Genomic DNA, 20589 nt, shown 5'->3' with positions numbered 1-20589 from the left:
GAATCGAATGGCATCTGTTTCAATTGTTTTGTTCTCTCAAGAGCAACTAGATAGAAAAAAGTGGTCAGTTTGACCCTTGTGGGAGCGTGTTGCAAATCTAAACCTGTGTCCCTCATACCATAAATGAAATACATTTGTAAATTTGTAAGTGTTTTCCTTCTGTTCATTGATGCTTGAGTATAATCTCAAACTTTGGGAGCAACACTTTATACATAAGTACTTGGTTTTCTTCCTTTCTTCTTTCTCTTTCTCCTCTCTCTGTTTCTCTCTCTCTCTTTCTCCATCTTATGTAATTGGATAGAACTGGGCACCTAGGATGATGTGGTGTTACTATAGTGGGATTTAAAAAAAAAAAAATCAACTCTAACTTACCCTTTTAAAAATTTCATAAATACAGGTGTCGGTGCCATTTGGAATAGTCTCTATAACAATTTCTGTCATTTACTGTTTACATTTACATTTTCATTTTACTTTTACATTACATTACATTTACATTTTGTAATGTAAATGTAATGTACATTTTGTAATGTAAATGTAAATGTAAATTACTTTTACATTTTACATTTACATTTACGTTTTCTGTCATTTACATTTCATTTACTGTGTTTCAGCAAATTTACCTAACAGATGGTGAGTGGGCAATTTTTAAAGGGGCATTTTTTAAAAGAGCGGAGAGGGAAGGAATTAGAGACAGGCACATACTATATTTGAAGTTACCTCCACGTGTATTTTATGTATGTATACCCATACAATTAAGAAGTCTTCGGATGTTTTATCTTCAAGAATAATTCAGATAATGGATTACTTGAATATCATAAACATTTAGGGTTTAACAGATTTGTTACATATAGACGTTGTATCATGGATTGAAAAGACCGTAGCCAGCGGGCAGCGGCGGGCGGAACGACCGAGGGGCGGCGCGGGCTGCGCGGCGGGTGCGGGGGTCCGTGCTTCCTCGTGGTGCAGGGCTGGGGTTCGCCGGAGACGCCGGGTTGCTCCGCGTTGCCAGGTTACCGAGCGCGTGCCCCGCGCCCGCTCTTCCGCCCGGGCCGCCCTCGGCGCTGCCTGAGCCGTGGTGCGGGCTGCGCGGGGCGTCGGTTCCGCGGAAGCCTGGGTAGGGCGCTGCGTGCGGGACTCTCGTCGCTCGTGGACGGGGCGCGAGCGCGCGGGGGACGTAGGGCCCCGACCTGGGGCTCCCCGGCGCTCCGGCTCCGCTCAGGGCGCCCGCTCAGGGGCCTCCGGCGCGAGGCCCCCTTTCTGGTCAAGATGGCGGCGCCCAGGCGGGCCGCGCCGAGGTGAGCTGGAGCTGGGCCCGGAGAGGGACGAGTCTGCCACGCCCAGGACTTGGACCCCGGGCTGGTCTCCAGTCTCCCGGGGAGCGGCGGGTGAGTGGGCGCGGCCGCGCGTAGGTCCTTCTCGTGGGGTGGTCAGCTCTCCGTGCGTCCGCAGACTTCTTTCCTCTGATAGTCAGCTCTGGGGTGGCCCAGGTTGGAGGCGAGGGTGCTTGATTGGGGAAACCTGAGGGGTTTAAGGACTCTGTTGGGATCGTTTCAGACCCCAGCAAGAAGCTGAGCAAGTTTCCTCCTGACTCTCTTCCCGGCTAAGTTTTCTCCCTTCTCTGACGACGCTAGGTTTTCTGAATCACTTTGTTACCCGGGGGGATACAGTTGGTGGTTCTGACCGTGGAACGTAGGACCCGGCGCGGGGAAGCCTGAGCTGGTTCTAGTTACTTTGTTTGCAAAGCACTTGTCTTGTCTTTGGAATCTTTGTGTATGTAACCAACGTTGGGAAGAGCCAGCGTTTTCTCCTCCACAACGCTGCGAGGGGTAACTTTATACGTAAGAAACAAGTGGGCGTTCACATCCATCTCTTTTCCAACCACTGAGCCTTGGTTGTGTTTCCTTTCTTTAAGTTTGTCTCGTTTTGAAGTGATAACAAAAACAAACAAAAAAGACCATAGCCAATTACACAAAGTATATTCTAGTCTCAGTCCTGCCATTAATTAGCTATGTTACCTTAAGTCATGTAAGTTTTCTAGGCCTCATTTTTCTCATGTGATGTTTTTTCTTTGCAAAAGTATAGTTTCTAGAAGTCTCTAATCTCTGTGTCATAGTTCAGCTTGGAGAAAACCTGTTCTTATCCAAACTCCGTGACATTGTATTTCCAGCTCCAACTTTGGACTTTGAGTGAGTTGGGGGCAACTTTTTAAGGGTATTTTCACACAGCTTTTTTAGTTAATATCTGTCTAGCTGACTTGTCATACTCAGACTTTCTCCCATATTCTTTTACCAGTGTGTTCCTTAGTCATATATATGAAGGCTGTTGTGGGAAAAATGACCTCCTGGGTCAGCTTACTGCATGGTCATCGACACAGGGCAGGGAGTAAGATTCGGTGGATTTTACAGAAGCAGATACAGGTTTCATTATCCATGTCCTCTCCCCTTTCATCTTAACAAAAACAGCAGGCTTTTCTTGGAGAACTGCCAGATAATGCCATCCTGCCTCCTCACGGCCCCCCCCCCCCCCCCCCCGCCCCCGGGGATGAGTCTCCAGGGACTGAACTCCAGTAAAGCAGGTGATTGGCTCATGGGTAGGCATCTGACCTCGGCTAAGTCTGTCAGACTCCTCCCCAGGACTTTTCTCTCAGAGAAAAATGGAAGAATTGTCTTTTCTCTCTGGAATTTCTAAGCTGGGGAGATACGACTCTGGGACTCCCAGTTACCATCCAGCACAAGAAGAGACTTTCTGTAAAATAAAGTCTTGCAGAGGTAAGCAGGGCTGAGCGATGGAGAGAGAGCTGGAACCCTGCTGATACTCTGGAACTTCCAGATCCAACTGTATCTGAATATGGCTGCATCCCTGAATTTCTAGTACTTGTTTGTTGAGGTGGTTGTTGTTGTTTGGTTTTTGTTTTTAAATTTCCTTTGACTATTTTGAATTTGTTTTCAGCCATGTGCATTTGAAAGCATCATAGCTAAAAGAGCTAATTTCCTACATTAATGTCAGGTTTGCTGAGTGGCATTCCTTAAGTGAAAAATAATATCCGCTATTTTCTTTAAATAAAATCCTTCTAGCTCAGGTTTGAGATATTCAAAACTCTGCCTCCTACCCCCCTCTTTTCCAACATTTACTATATCACCTTGAAGCATTTGTGACCACATCTTTCCCATCTAGACGCAGTTGAGAGAGAGAGCAAAGACTTCTGATATAAACTGCAACCTATACGCCTCCTACCTGGAAGCTTTAGAACATACTTGATTCTTGTCATTAAAGCAAATCTTTTGTTGTTGTCTCCAGGGCACAGAAGCATTTTCATGGCATAATGGAGTACAAAGTACATTAAGCCTAACTCTACTTCTCACCCTCTTTTACTTTAAATAGGCAGAAAAGAACAATCCCAAACACATTTTCCCAACAAATAAAATACATATACGATTATGTTTAGAAGACGTTTATGCAACATATAGTTAGACTGATTAATTAATGGACCTTTCGCCAATTGGCACAGTAAATATGTATGTTCAATGTGCTTAATTAAAAAGAAGGCAATAACATATTTTTACAGGTTAATTATCGGAGAAGAGTATTGTGCCAGCACACTTGATGCTACAGTATTTCATGTTTGACAGGTAATCTTCTTTCAATTATATTTACTGCTAAATGTTTCTTGGATCAAGCTATTAAATTATAAGGTCAAAAGTAAAATGGTATGAAATTACAATGATAAAGGGACACATATCCCACTTTATGAGAATAGAAGTTCTAATTTCTTTTCAATACTACTAGTAGTGACCACAGTACTAATTTGAGCCCTTACTGTGAGCCACTGTGCCCATATACATTTAGTTCTTACAGTAGTTCTGCAAAGGGCATGTAATAATCCACACTGTAAAGCTGAAGAAAGTGCTTCTCATAGCTGAAAGTCACATAGCTGGTGAGTGGCAAAGTCTAGATTCAAACTTAGAGTCGTCTGACAATGCCCAGGTTGTTGACCACTATGTACACTGCTCAATTGTTGCACCAATAAAGAAGTGCTTGAAATAATTATAGATTTGCCTACCCTGAAACTGCAGTGATTTAAAGACATCAAAGTTGCCAGTTGCTTAACCACATCTACTTACAGTAAGAAATTACATTTTATTTCATTTCTAAAACAAGATTAATTCTGCAGGCCCATAGAAACTTGAGCACACAAATCCTACCTCCAAATGAAAGATGCTTGTTTTCCACTATTCAACAGATGGCCCTGTACAGAGGCAATAAACATATAGTAGAATCTTCATTCAAATAAATGAGAAGAGAGGTTTCTTCTTGTCCTGATTCAGTGCCCATCATTATGGATTATGATGGCTCTTCCCAAACTTTACTTCATTCACTCCACTCTTTCTACAAAACTCCCGTAATGGAATCCATCATTCAGATACATGTGCAAAGCGAAAGGACTGTATTAATACAGTTGCTGAAAGTCAAGTTGATAGAGCTCAGGAAGTACATCCTAATAAATGCAACATTAATGTTTGTGTGGGCCTTGGAGTGAGGGGTAGAAGAATTTTCAGTTTAATGGAATATTTTGCCTCTTGCTATGAAAGTGTGGCTGAATAGTCTTGTAATTGGTCATTTACAGAATCCTCCATCTCTAGGTTTCATGCTTTCTTTACTCTGCAGCTGTTGATTCCTTCTCTTGTTCTGGATGGAAGATAGCAACGAAGCCACTTCAAAGGGCTCAGCCTGCCTTTTTGTGTTATTGTTTAGATGAAGATATTTCCATTTATTAAAGCACACTATTTAAACATTTTTATCATGTTTCAAACTTGACTGTGTTCTGAAGGTATGAGCACAGGCAGACATAATGGGGGATGTTTTCCAGGAGAGAACATAGACCATACCCTTATCAAAGGAATTATCAGAATTTTCATGTATGGATTGAGAATCAAATTCTGGAGTTAGACCTGAATTTAAATTCATACTCACAACTTATTACCAGTCTCACCTTGATCAAACGGTTACCACACTTCTCATCAATTTCCTTATCTTTGAAAGCGGAATAAGAGAAGTATGCCTGGTGGAGTTACACATAAAGCTCATCTGATAGAATATTCATAAGGATTTTGCACAAAATATACATGGAAATATTTTAGCACCGAGTTTAGCATGCGATTCGTCTTCGATACATTTAAGAGCTATTATTTTATTATTATTATGCTATCATTAAATATCACTATTACTTATATGTCATTATTGCTAAAATTGCTGTAAAACTACCGCAGTAACCCATGATGAATTCCCCTCTTCTGTTTCCTTTGTTTAAATGGAAAATATATATATAAATCTAGACAGAGAACACGTTAGTGATCCTGTTCAGTGGAGTGAGAATTTCCATGGCACTGATTAAAACAAATCCTGAATTGCATGGACTTAAGATAGCAGAGAGGGGCTTCCCTGGTGGCGCAGTTGTTGAGAGTTCGTGACCCGATCCGGGAAGATCCCACATGCTGCGGAGCGGCTGGGCCTGTGAGCCATGGCTGCTGAGCCTGCGCGTCCGGAGCCTGTGCTCCGCAACGGGAGAGGCTGCAACAGTGAGAGGCCCACGTACCGCAAAGAAGAAAAAAAGGATAGCAGAGAGGCTAAGAGATTTGAAGTTAGATACCCCCAAGTGTGAATTCTACTGTGACCCTCTTCTAGCTCTAGAACCTTGAGGAAGTTACCTAAACTTTCTGAGCTTTACTACTAGTTTCCTCATCTGTATCTTTTTCAGGACTATTTATCAAGGATCTTCCTGTTCTCTACGCTTGGACGTATCACTGAATAAATTAGACAAGAGCCTTTGCCTGCGTGCTCCTTCTTGCATGCTTTCTCCCTCCTTACACTCTCGTGTGGAAACGGATGTTATAAATAAATTCTATGCTTTGTCACAAGTTGATGGGCGCCACGGGATAAGGAAAAGGATGTGAAGCTCACTGAAGAGGCTTGGGTTGGGAGTGCTGGAGGAGTGTACAGGTAGGTTCTGATTTTAAATAGGGTAGTCAGGGTGGATTTTGTAAGTTGACATTTGAGCAAAGACTTGAAGTGAGGGAGTTGTCAGAATGTATGATGGGGAGACCACTCCCTGGGAGCAAGAATAACCAGTCCCAAAACTCTAAGGCAGAAATATGCCGGGCAGCTTGGAGGAATATCAAGGAGGCCACCCTGGCTGACTTAGTCAGTGGGGAGGAAGAGACAGCAGGACGGCTGGAGGTCGGATATGTGATGGGATGGATTGGGTAAGTCCTGGGAGGCCATCACATGCATTGTGTCTTTTACTCTAAATGTAGGCAGCCAGGGGCAGGATTTTAGCCGAGGTGTGGCATGAACTGTCTCTTGTTTGAAAAGCATAACTCTATCTGTGGCCTTGAGGATGTGGGGAGAGAGTGGAGTCAGGGAGAATCTCGGGAGGCGACTACAGGATCCTCGAGGTCTATGTTGGTGGCCTGCACCAGGCTGCTAGCGGCTGGTAATTCTCAGAAGTGGCACATTGGGAAGGTTGTGACAGCATTTCGTGGTAGATTGAGTGCAAGAATGGAAAGGAAGAGGGGGTCAAGGGTGAATTCGAGATTTAGGGCCTGGGGAACTGGAAAGGTGTGGTTACTGTCCCCTAAGATGGAAAAAGTTTGGGGTAGAGCATGTTTGGGGGATTAAAGACCAGTTTTGGAGGTATAAGATTTGAGATGTTTTCGTGACGTCCAAGTAGAGATGCTGAGTACACAGTTGGATACACAAGTCTGCAGTTCTGAAGAAAGGTCTAAACTAGAGATACACTTTAATACAATGGAGATATTAAGAATAATTACATGGAAGCGCTATTTTAAAGATAAAATGAAGTAATGCAATTAGCACTCTGTCTTCTCAAAACATTTAATAACTGTTAGCTAAAATAATTACCTGAAATGAAAAAATACCTATAGTTTGTTTTGTTGTTTGCAGTAAAAGTGAAGAAAATGTCACAATTATTTTAATAGTATTTGTGACACAGTAGTTTTAGTTAAGACACCATGACTACAAACATTTACAATAAACCTTTCAGTCTCCTACTTTTCACTCTGATAGGGTACTTGGAACCATATTTTGTAAGGTTTAAGTTAGTTGTCATAGGGTACCTCTTTAATTAGAAGTAATTCTGAACTGTCTAGTTCCATGCAGTTTTATATACATATATGTATAATTATTATTTTATGATTTATCAAACTCAGTTGAAAATTTGCATCACTGATATACATTAGAATTTAAGCATTTGCCCAGGTATTCAAGGAAAAAAATGTACTTGTCTTGTAATTTCCATAGGGGTACTTACTTTCACATCTTCCCTTCACTTTGCAATCGAAAACATGGCAGGGGAAATATTATCTTACTGGTCTTTGAGTTCCCCTTAGCTATCTGCAAGTCCTTAAACAGCCTTTGTGGCTTAACCAAAATTCTCTTCCATCTTCATTCCGCTAACAGATATTGGTCTAAGCATGTACTTATACTAAAAAATGCATGACCACGTTGTCTCTACACATCTATAATTTTATGTTAACACTATCATTATGTAAGCTATACTTTAATTGTAATTATAACAGATTTTATGTCAACACACATCCATTTCTAGTGTTCATCTGGTGTTCAAGGGGAGAGCAGCATGTCGTAAATTTTATCAAAATATAACATCTGGAGAATAGAACAGAGGGTAATTGTGTAATTCTGTATTCACTCTAATTAAGTTCAGTGGAGTTGGCATAATAGAATTAAGATGAAAAAAAAAAAAGACATTGAGGTACCATGGCTCCCTCTCCTAACACACCCTTTTCGTATCCGAGAGCAGAGACTCAGCACCTTTCTGTACAGAAATGGAGACAGGAAGAGGCCAGAGGATGAATGACAGGCCCGAATGAGGTGGAACTTTGAAGAGCAACATGGAAATGAAATACTTCTTTCGTATTTGGTAGGTGGGGAAAATGTACCAGCGTGTATGCCTACTGGGACCACGTTTTCCAGAACAGTTAAGCCCAGTGTCAACTATGCTGTCCCACCTTCCTCGTAAGTAGGAACATACTGTTACTTGAATCTTTGCTTCCTGTTTCTTGATACCTGGTTGAGAAGATTATCACAGGAACTGCATCTTGTTAGCAAATACACTGTTTTGAAATGATTGACACTCACTGAAGAGTGGCAACTCCAAGCTTGCTCTCTCTTGATCTTGGACTATTTAAGTCTGGAGTGCAGGAGTGGGTTATGGGGAAAGACCATTGGAATTCTTATGTCTTCAGCATAATGGTTATAGCATAATGGTTAGGAGTGTAGGTGCTGGTTCAAATCTCTGCTTTCCACTTGCTAACCATATGAGCTTGGGCAATTTACCTGATTACCTGAACCTCAATACTCCTGCCTATAAAATGATGTTAATAATATTTCATCCCCATAGACTTGTTTTCAATGTTAAAATGAAGTCACTTACACCAAGCACTTAATACAATGCCTAGAGCATAGTAAAGTCTATTATTATCACTATTACTACTACTACTACTATTATTATTATTACTATCACGATGCCAGGTGCTATTTTTCCTATGCCTTATTCCATTATCTTCTGCCCTGTCCCCCCATTTCTGTCTTGTTTCTGTACAAGGGTAGGTTTGTCACAGAGCATTTTCTTTCCCTAGTGTCTGACTCTTAGTCATCAAGGTGACTGGTCCACGACCCGGCATTCACTGCTGCTCGTTGAAGCAACCCATTTTGAGAAGGGGAGTTGGATATTGATGCCAAGTTGGGTCAAGGAGAGAGAATTTTCTCTCTTCTGCACTCAGAGAGCTAAGTGAAATATTCAGGCCTCAGAAGGAGAATCAGGCAAAGGGCAACATGCTTAATTTCATACCTTAGTGATTAAGAACAAGTCAGACAGGCTGGATTTGAACTCATTTCCGTCATGTACTGACAACGGGATCTTAGGTGCTTTTGTAACCCGTCTGAGGCTCAGTCAACATCTGAAAGAGACGAATAACATTATCAGGACCTAGCGTATAGCCTCGTTGTAATAAGTGAGTAAATCCTTTTAAAACGTTCAGCACGTTGTTTGGCATATAAACACTTAATAAAATTTAGCTTCTTTGACTACTACCGCTGCTAATATTATTAAGTAGCTGAGCAGATCCGAGGCCCATTTTTTTCTTAGATTGCACATAATCATTTGGACAACCAGCTCACATTGATCAACCGTTGCTTATATATAAACCCCCATGAACCCAAAGGTGCTTTAACTCTCTCCCAGTCAGAGCCTGTTCTGGGGGCAGAAGCAACACCGGCACTACCCCCGTCATCTTTGCCTTTATTGTCACTACACTCGCCTGCCGTACTGAGCACTTTCTGTTTGCCAGGCACCAAATTTAGCCCTGCGTATGCACTATAGCATATAGTTCTCACACTCAGGTGGGAGACATTATCATCATCCCCAATTTTCAGATAAAGTCGCCGAGGTGCTGGAAAGGTAAGAAACTTGACCCACAGCAAGAGATGGAGCCGGAGTATTCAAACCCTTCTCTCTGACCTCAAGAACCCTTAAATATTAGCATACTACTACATCCTGGTAAGAAAATCTGCTTCCAGCCACTCTGGTGAGAGTAGAAATGATTCTCAGTCCCCACATTCCTCTATTGCCCATGCCACCCTAGCCTCAGGACTAGGGAGAAAAGGAAGTGATCTCTTCAAAGAGCAGCCAAAGGGAACCTACTCCCTTCTGCCTTTTCGTAATCAACTAACCAATATTTTATTTCCTTCTTAAGAGTCCGCACATGTTCCTTTTGGTACTTAGCTTGGCCTTTTAGGATTCTGACATTCTGTACGTGACTCATCCACTGTATTTCATGTTAATTTATTGAGGTCAAGTATAGGGTCTTACTCATCCTGAAGTCCAGTTATCCCCTGTCACATCTAACTCCGTTCTTTTCTTCTTGTAGGACATCTGCAGATATTTATCTGAATTTTGTTGAATTGTTCTCATCAATAGTACATTAAAAGTTATACAGAAAGTGCTTTCTTATAAGGAAAACCATCTAAATAGATTTCTAGCTCTTTACTTTTTATAGCACTGTTGTAGAGATTATAGATCTCCAGGTAATATATTTTAGATAGAGTTCTTCGTATCGTCTTATTTTTACATATAACGATAAATCTGAATTTTCTCTATCAAACCTCCGAGACTTCACCGGCTTGTAACTTAGCTTGTTGATTATGTGTTGCTGACTTTTCCATTTACAATGATATTTGATCCTGCTAAGGATGGGGCTGGGTGGGAAGGTACATCTTAGGGCCATAAATTGGTTTTGTAGAGAACTAACATAAAGATCTAAAGTCTCATCATATTTCTGCAGAACTCATGAATCATTTTATTATAATTCCATTCATTCAGGGAGTATAAAACCATTTTCAAATTGTTATTCCTAATTTGTTCATCTTCTCTTCCTTAGTCGTAGTGAGAAGAGAGCAGGCTGAATGGAAGAAAGTCATTATGACCACTGGGGCCACTAGGGTAGGCATCAGTCCCAGAGTTTTGTTTTCATCTCTCCGCTATTAATATTGACTAATGTCTTGAGTGCTTACTTGGTGCAAATTACTTAGCCGACCATGGCAAATGGATTGTGTCATTTCATCCCCTGATAGTCATACAATTAATGTATGTATTATTATGATATCCCATAATGCATACATGGAACAGAGCCTCAGAAGTAGTTATTTGCTCACGAAAATATGGTAGATGTGGAATTTGGACTCAGGTCCGATAGACTCCTAAGTCACTCCTAGTGATTTTTACCACTAAATTAAAGTTGTATACCTCGGAAGAGTAGATAGTTTCTAAAATTTCCTCAGCTCTAACGTTTTATAATTAAATTTTTGTCTGATGGCAAGCTTAACAGTTAAGATGGGTAGGAAGGAATGCCAGCCTGTTGAATGGAATTTCCCTGAAATAAGCCTGTTTTATGACACCAGTTCACTCATTCATTCACTCAGCATGTATTGAATGTTTGCTCTGTGCAAAGGCAATTTTAGGCATCACAGTGGAGTGAGCGCCCCTTCCATAGACTCTCCTGCAGCGCTCAGAGAAGTCTTGGACTGGTTTGCCTGTTATGGAATGGAGCTTGGTGATAGAAGCCTGGTTTGTCCTCCACTGATAAAACTAAGACATACTCATATGAGTTTATAGGCATCTTGAAGCCGTGAGATAGTAACACACATGAATCTTACCATTTTTGCCTGGGATTAATGATATAAAGGCTTTGGATTTGGGTATGGAAAATGGGTGCAATTATGGGTGTGCTGGTTCTACATATATATGGACATCACGTGTCATCAGCCTGCAGCTACCTGCCGTTCCTCACTACTCCTTTTCACAAACCAAACAAGTACCTTCTTGTCTCTCCTGTGGATAAGCTCTTGACAGTGGCACTAGGGCCTCCCTCAATAAGTACATCATTGGCTAAACCAGTGGTTTCTCAGATATGCTCATTGAACAACCCTTAAGGTGGATTGACATTCCACTGCCTAGAATAGAATATGGTGTTCTTTAGAAATCGGGGGAAAAAATAGGCCACCAGATGTACTTTCTTTAATTTAAATTGTTTATATATATATATATATATATGAACAATTGTTATGTATGTGTATGTATACTCGTTCATATATATGAATGATTTAAAATTGAAGAGATATATATACACACACACACATATATATATATATGTATATTTAAATTTTGGCTTCTGTTAGCAAGTAGTAAATTAAATTATTAGCAGATCCATACTGCAGGGAAATAACCAATCAGATTTCATTCAGTAGCTTGCTTTTTTGTAGATTTATGGTTGTGATGTTATATCTACAGGTATGTTTGCTGAAGAAAATATTTCTACCACTTTACACAAAATTAAATGCATTTAATACCAATGCGGCATGTCTCAAATGTCTTAATACAGTTTTAATCCTTAATCGCATCAGAAGTATGAAATTAGAAACATACCCCAAAATCATTTGAAGATATAATTACTTTCATTTCCCTTATACTTTTGAGACTTTTGAAAAATAAGTATTTAGTTGTACTTATCTGTTTCTGTCTCTCTAAGGATAGCAAACACTGAAACACAATTCTTTTTAAAAGTCAGTATTAAAAATATATTGTCCAAGATGATCAAAACTAAGGAAGTGGCAAAGAAATTCAAAAATTTAAACTTTCAAAGGGTGCTTTTTTTGTGAATGTGTAGTACTTGTTCTTCTGAAGGAATTAATCTTTTTAAAAATTTAACTTATTTTTTATTGAAGTATACTTGGTTTACAGCGTTGTGTTAATTACTGCTGTACAGCAAAGTGACTCTGTTCTACATATGTATATACATTGTTTTTCATATTCTTTTCCATTATGGTTTATCACAGGATATTGAATATAGTTCCCTGTGCTATATAGTAGGACCTTGTTGTTTAGCCAATCTATATATACCAGTTTGCATCTGCTAATCCCAAACTCCCAGTTCATCCCTCTCCCACCTGCTTCCCCCTTGGCAGCCACCAGTCTATTCTCTATGTCTCTGATTCTGTTTCTGTTTCATAGATAGGTTCATTTGTGTCATATTTTAGATTCCACATATAAGTGGTATCATGGTATTTGTCTTTCTCTTTCTGACTTACTTTGCTTAGTATGATAATCTCTAGTTGCATCCATGTTGCTGCTGCAAATGGCATTATTTCATTCTTTTTTTTATGGCTGAGTAGTATTTCATTGTATACATGTACCACATCGTCTTTATCCATTCATCTGTTGATGGACATTTAGGTTGTTTCCATGTCTTGGCTATTGTGCATATTGCTGCTGTGAAGATCAGGGTGAATGTGTCTTTTTGAATTATAGTTTGGTCTGGATATACGCCCAGGAGTGGGATTGCTGGATCATATGGTAGGTCTATTTTTAGTTTTCTGAGGAACCTCCACACTGTTTTCCACAGTGGCTGCACCAACTTACATTCCCACCAACAGTGTTGTAGGAGGGTTCCCTTTTCTCCACACCCTCTCCAGCATATGTTATTTGTAGACTTTTTAATGATGGCCATTCTGACTGGTGTGAGGTGGTACCTCATGGTAGTTTTGATTTGCATTTCTTTAGTAATTGGCAGCGTTGAGCATCTTTTCATGTGCCTATTGGCCATCTGTATTTCTTCTTTGGAGAAATGTCTCTTTAAGTCTTCTGCCTCTTTTTTTGATTGGGTTGTTTGCTTTTATTGTCATCGAGTTGTATGAGCTGTTTGTATATTTTGGAAATTAAGCCCTTGCTGGTCGCATCATTTGCAAATATTTTCTCCCATTCTGTAGGTTGTCTTTTCATTTTGTTTATGGTTTCCTTTGCTGTGCAAAAGCTCGTAAGTTTGATTCGGTCCCCTTTGTTTATTTTCATTTTTATTTCTATTGTCTTGGGAGACTGACCTAAGAAAACATTGGTATGATTTATGTCAGAGAATATTTTGCCTGTGTTCTCTTCTAGAAGTTTTATGGTGTCATGTCTTATGTTTAAGTCTTTAAGACATTATGAGTTTATTTTCGTGTATGGTGAAAGGATGTGTTCTAACTTCACTGGTTTATATAAGGCTGTCCAGCTTTACCAACACCACTTGAGGAAGAGCCTGTCTCTTTCCCATTATATATTCTTGCCTCCTTTGTCAAAGATTAATTGTCAAAGATTAACTGAGGTGTGTGGGTTTATTTCTGGGCTCTGTATTCTGTTCCATTGATCCATATGTCTGTTTTTGTGCCAATACCATGCTGTTTTGATTACTGTGACTTTGGAGTACTGGCTGAGTCTGGGGTGGCTATGCCTCCAACGTTGTTCTTTTTCTTCAGGATTGCTTTGGCAATTCTGGGTCTTTTATGGTTCTGTATGAATTTTAGGATTATTTGTTCTAATTGCGTGAAAAATGTCATGGATGATTTGATAGGGATCGCATTAAATCTGTAGATTGCTTTGGGTAGTATGAGCATTTTAACAATACTAATTCCTCCAACCCAAGAACATGTGATGTCTTTCCATTTCTTTGAATCATCTTCACTTTCCTTTATTAATGTCTTAACAGTTCTCAGCGTATAAGTCTTTTGCCTTCTTGGTGAGGTTTATTCCTAAGTATTTTATTTTTGGGGTTGTGATTTTAAAAGGCATTGTTTTTTTACATTCCCTTTCTGATATTTCATTGTTGGTATAAAGAAATGCAACCAATTTCTGTATGTTAATCTTGTATTCTGCTACCTTGCTGAATTCGTTTATCAGTTGTAGTAGTTTTCATGTAGAGTCTTTAGGGTTTTCTATATATAGTATCATATCATCTGCATCTAATGACAATTTTACCTCTTCCTGAAGGAATTAATCTTGAAGTTCTACTAAGACTTTTGGGATACCTGTTTTAATGAGCCACTACTTCCTGCCTGAGATTGCACTATGCACCAGAGATTCTAGAATTAGCATAATAAAACGAATAATGCAAACAACGGCAACAAATCTTCACAAACCTTCCTTGCAAGGAAGTAGAGTCCACTGGAAAAACAGACAAGTGAAACACACATTCAAAATGGCAGTGATTCTCAAACATTTATGTTTTGAGACATAAAACATGAAAAATCATGACAAGCATGATAACCAGGGCAATTACTAGAGCCCTTCTCCAGCTGGTCAGGTGTAAGGTCCTGTAACTCTTTTTTGGTGAATGCCTCCAGGAGAGTCTGAGACAGATGTTCTCAGTTGTCGTCAACCTTTAGTGTGCATCAGATTTGCCTGAGAATATTGTTAAAACACAGATTGCTGGGCTCCAGTGCCAGAGTTCTAACCAGTTCCCAGGTGTGGCTGATATTGCTGGCCCAGGGACCACATTTTGAGAACCACCTTTCAAAACTCTGCAGTATGCGGTTGTGTGTGTTGTGAATGAGACGGGCCCAGAGAACCAAAGGAGGGCAAAGGGACTCTGCCCTAAATTAGTCAAAGGTAACAATAGCAGCTAGAATTGATTGACCCAAGAAAAAATTATAAGAACTTTACCTGCATGTGCTCATTTAATCCTTTCAGTAAGGTACATAGGTGCTACTTAGTGTTCCTCTTTTACAGGGGTGTCCAGAGAAGGTAACTACTTTGCCCACGTCCTAAACTGGTAAGTAACAGATTAAGAATTCAAGTCTAGGAAGTCTGATTCCAGAGCCCACACCTCTACCCTTTCTGCATGTAGAGAGGAGTAAAGGGTTGTCAGTGAAGCCTTCCTGGGGGCCCTGGCCTCTGAGTGTAGATAGAAGGATGAGTGGACATAAAGATCATTATTTGTGTGTGGTGGGGGTAGGGGAGGAAGTGTGAGGGCTTCCAGAAGAGCCCGCCCTCCCCATGCATCTGCTATAAGCAAGTCTGATGATCAGGAGTCCGGAACATGAGTATGACTATGGGATACTGAGAAGGGTTCTAGAACCCTGAGGTTAGAGTTCTGGATCAGTTAGTAGGTAACAGAAAGTGAATGAGTGATTTACCTTACTTTCCACGGGTAGCAGGAAGTTTGGAGATAGACCCTCTAGCGTTAGTCCAGCTGCTGAAGGGCATCACCAGAGGACTGGGTTGCTTCGCTCTTCCAGCTTCCACATCTGTAGCATGTCCACATAGCTTCAAAGTGACCCCAGAATCTCCAATAGTGTTCCAACAATTTGGGCAGGAAGAAAGAAAAGGAAAAAAAAAAGAAATTAAGAAAAAAAAGGCAGTGTCTAACTCAGAGAGCAAATATTTTACCACAGATGGTCAACGGACTTGCACTTAGATCTCATCAGCTCGGATTTTAAACTGGCCACCTTAGCCTTAAGGATAATGGGGTCTCCTAAACCAGGGCTCTGATAGTAAGGAATAAGGAGAGAGTGGTACTGCTTAGCAGTGCCTGCTGTCCCAAACAAATATTATCCCCAAACTATTTTTTTTATCCTATATTTTACTTTAAAGAATGGAGGGGAAACATTATGTATCTGTAAATAGCCTTTTAGAAAGGGTACAATTATATAGTTATACAACCCCCTGGAGGGCTCCTTTCTTCTAAAATCTCTTTAAAAACTGTTCAAGGTTAAGGACATTTTTATCTTAATTTAGTAACTTGCAGTCGATTATCTTGGAATGACATCCTCTCTCTGCAGATGTTCTGTCAGGCTTTAGAAAATTCTAGAAGTGGACAGAGAAGTCTTATGGTACATATATTTCCAATATGCACGTCTTTGAAATGAAATCCATTTAGGGACCAAAAGGCATTTCATGTCTTTGCTATACATTTTCACGTATTTGCCTTTCCAGAATTCCTTTGAGCAAATCTGTTAGATGTACCCCATCCGTTTCTCCCATCTGAATTCTTTATTACTAAACATTCTTCAGTATGCTCTCACTCCCCTCTGTCAAAGGCGTTTCTCTGGGTCCTCACCCTTCTCATCTCATATGTGAATGCGTATCTTAAACTGAAGCAACAGTCTGCTATGACTTCTCCATAGCTTGAAGAACCCGTCTTTGTGGGGAAAAAAGTAGACTTACTAACTTAAAAGGTAAAATGCGCGCAATGTTTCTGAGAATTAAAAACTAAGATAACAACATAAGCAATGGAAAAAACTTGCAGTGGATCCTTTGCAAAGACTTTATTTTACAGAGAAGGCAACTGAGGTTTAAAGAAAAAATGCGTTAGTTAAACACTAAATAATAAACCTTAAACCTCAGTGGAGCAACACACGGACAGTTCATTTCTCACTCACTCAGGAGTGTAGTATGGACTTTGGTGGTCTGCGGGTCAGTTTTCTGCTCAGTTATTCAGGGACCCACCACCTTCATCAAGTGGCTCTACGTTTGTCCTAAAGAGGAAAGGAGAGAGGAAGCTGCGAGCTACAATTATCAACTCGTTATCCTTCAGACATAAACTCTTCAGGTCACCTCTGGTCACATTCTTTGGGATAGAACCATACCCAGATGCGAGCGGAGATGGAGAATGTTGCTCCTATCTTGGTCCTAGTGATGCCTCTACAGGCTGGAGGAGCTAATTAAAGTGTAGTCAACAGCTCGTTGTTTCTGCCACAATGAGTGATTAGCCTAAGACTGTGGATTAATTATGTGTGTGTGTCACATATACATATAATACACACAAACATATATGTGTGTGTGTATATATACATTTTTTAGCATGAGTTGACACATGGGGCTTCTGCCGTATCAAAAGAGTACAAACTGCCTCTTGTTGCTTTTTCTTAATTGAAGTTGACTACTACTATCTATTTCCCTTCATTTTGCTACCTCCCCCCCGCCTTTCAGTATTATATGAAAATTCTGAAAGAAAGAATTTCAAAGTTTCCAGTGCTTTTAAAGGTAATAGAATACTCAGACCTTAACAATTTTCCTGTGTGAAACTTTTGCCAGACTAAAATAGTTAACTTATGAAAAGTAAATTTAGATTGATACAAAAGAGAAAATAAGCTGATTTTTTTTTTTTTTTACACAAATGCCCTGAGCCAGGGTGGAAAATAAATGGAAAACTGGAGGAATTTAGATCCTTTTGTTGTAAATTTAAATATTTTTAATTGTAAAAATAATACAGGCTCATTGCAGAAACTCCAAAATTGAAAGGATTTAAAGAAAAAAGGAAAAATAACTCAAAATCCCATTTCTGATAAATCATCTCTGTAACATTTTTGAGGGTATCTTTGGAAACTTTTTTGTGACGGGGTGCATATAAATACAATGCAAGTATAAAATACCTTTAATTATTATATCAAACTACAAAACAGTTCTATAACATTTTTATTTAGTAATATAAGTATGATTACTCATCACCTAATAAAAATCTGCAGCATCATTTTTCATGGTTGAACAGCATTCTATTATTTATTTAACCAGTCCCTACTGTTCAACATTTAGATTATTCCTGTTTTGCTTTGCTAAACAATGAGACAAGCATCCTTGTTCATATGTCTTTGAGCATTTGTTTATTTCCTTAGAATGGACTTCTAGAACTTGAATGGCTGGTTGTCAGTTCTGGTACATACTGACATATTGTCTTCCAGAAAGGTTACCGTGCTTTTTATTTCTACCAAGAATTTAACATCCAGAGTGGTTTCTTACACACACTCACCAGTACCAGTATTATCAATATCAATACCAGTATTACCAAGTTTTTTAAAACTTTGTCATTCTAGTCAGTAAAATATGACACCTGAATTATTTTATTTGTATTTCTTTGATTAATAATAGCAAGGTTGAACATATTTGCATATCTTTATTGGCTGTTAATACTTTTTAGTTTGTGACTTTATGGCATCCATTTTTCATCGATGTATAACAGCCTTTTATATATCAATGTGTTTATTTTGTTGTTTGTTGTAAATGCAATTTTTTTCTCTTCATTTATTAATTTTTATTTTGTGTGTGTTGAACTGCTTTAATACTGTCAAGTCCATTCAAAAACCCTTTAATGAACACAACAAATGTGGAAAATCAGTCATTCTCCTGCATTTTGTAATCAATTTATTTCCTTTTGGGCAGTACGGAAATGTAAGTTCTTATTTCAACTTATGGTTGGAAAGAATCTATTCCCTCGGAAAGGGATTATAGTCTCCATGATGCAGTAATGGGAGATTTTATAGGGTAGGCAGGGTCTACAGAAGAAAAAACCCTAAATCACACTCCATTGGTGGTTGCCTTATTTATAAAAATGGCGTTTGAGGTTGTGTGACTGCCATCAGGTAAGCAAAATTAATTTTTAGCATGAAGTACTCCTATCAGCAAGAACAGCCTAGGATAGGCTAGCAGTAAGAAGTGAGGGGTTATGGGATTGGGGCATAGCCTCTGTTTCCTCCAATGCAGCTGGAAATTTAAACTCTGGGCCTCCTGCTTGATCCAATCAGCCCAGCTAGTATGTGTTGCCAGGTAGGGTGAGTAGACTCAGAAGTACAAGAGCTCATCCTTGGTCCCCTCTGGAAATGAGCAGAGAATACTGTGTCAAGCAGAGGTGATCAGTCCATGGTCTGGAGACTTGGATCTCCTCACATAGTCCTTAAAGTCAGGGTGAGACAAAATGCCAATACAAATCATATTGATGACAGTATCAATGAGGTGACATTGAGTCCTTTGACCCAACGTGTGTCTGCAGTGTGCCATCCATTAGTAAATGGGCAAAGCCATTTGACAGATCTATCTGATACAATGAATGAATCTGACACTCATATTTTGAAAAACTGAAACTGTATCCATTTGTCAAGAACAGTGGCTACTTGTTCTGCTTTATTCCCCCTGGTAGAACTAGGTGACATTGCAGGCAGTAAGACGTTCCGGCATTTCACCCTGGAGTAGCCCCAAAACTGAAGAAGCTGTCTTATCAGTAGTTAGCTCCTTGTCACCAAGAATATTAAAGTAGATTTGTATGATTAGCAAATTAAAGAGACTGTAGTGCCTACCACTACTGTATTCACTAAGGCACCCAAGTTATTCTAAAGAAATCCTAATAATACATTAGGACCGTTTTGAATATTTTTATTTGATTAGCCGTAATCTTCTAGTTTATAACATCCATCACCATTTTGACCACTGAAACTTGGCCTTCTTTTCTTACAGCCTAGCCCTGTGGTCTTGGGCTAATCACTAACCCGCTTAGATACAATTTTCTTCTCTATGAAATAGAAACAATATTATATGCTTTGAAGGACTGCAGGAAGGTGAGCTGTAATGTTTATCAAGTGCCTAGTAAGTAGCCTGGCCCATAATAAATACTTGGCTAATTGTAGATGTTAGTTTCATTTTTAGTTTTATTTCCAAACATTGCTCTTTACTTTTGGAACTCTAAAATTTGTTTTGAGAGTGGAGGACTTGTTGTTTGGATTCCTCCAACACTCTCTGTATATTCTGTACTTCTATCCCTACATCATTTATATTAATGGAATAAATGATCTTTGGTCTGGTGATTCCAAGGTGACGAGGAGCTAAGTGGAGGTTCAGTATACACCTGGAAGTATGTACTTTCATGCCCAGTGCAAATGTGGGAAAGGCATTATTCCCACATTATAAAGGGGGTAAAGACCTCCAACTTGAGGAGACTCTGGGTTGAGAGATGAGAGATTTACAGGTACTGTGTTTATCCTACAGGGTGCCACAGGGGCTTTTATGTTCTGTAGCAAGAATTTGCACCTTATACCCTTGTAGTTAGAAGCAAAGCATACCACATAACTAATATCTAGTAAGCATTAGAGTTAGAATAAATACCATTTATTTAACGTTTCCTTTGTGTTAAGCATTTTACAGTTACAACATATGGATGGATACTATATTGTAATGGTTAAGAGTGTAGTTTTTTGAGCTGGATAATCCTGGATTGGAGTCTCATCTTTATTACCTCTTTTTTTTTTCTGTTTTATTGAGGTATAATTGACAAAATTGTAAGATAGTCAAAGAGTATATCATGATGATTTGATATACATATCTGTTGTAAAAGGATCCTTCCCATCACGTTAATTAATACATCTAACAGCTCATGACACCTTTTTCCTTTTTTTCTTTTTTTGGTGAGAACACTTAAG

At 39.4% G+C, this 20589-nt stretch overlaps 1 protein-coding gene across 1 annotated transcript in view; it reads left to right on the top strand.

Annotated features, from left to right (window-relative positions):
* The first annotated feature begins 1073 nt into the window (after window positions 1-1073).
* LOC307195714 (uncharacterized protein) overlaps window positions 1074-20589 on the top strand; it is a 148678-nt gene continuing 129162 nt past the window's right edge. Inside the window, exons 1-2 of the mRNA XM_079940079.1 lie at window positions 1074-1385; window positions 7962-8052. Coding sequence (XP_079796205.1) covers window positions 7985-8052 — 68 coding nt within the window. The 5' untranslated portion in view covers window positions 1074-1385; window positions 7962-7984. The remainder of the gene's footprint in view (window positions 1386-7961; window positions 8053-20589) is intronic.

Source organism: Stenella coeruleoalba (assembly GCF_951394435.1).
Source record: "Stenella coeruleoalba genome assembly, chromosome: 13".
Lineage (NCBI taxonomy): Eukaryota > Metazoa > Chordata > Mammalia > Artiodactyla > Delphinidae > Stenella > Stenella coeruleoalba.
The sequence above is the reverse complement of the archived record's forward strand: the minus strand, read 5'-3'. Positions and strand labels throughout refer to the sequence as shown.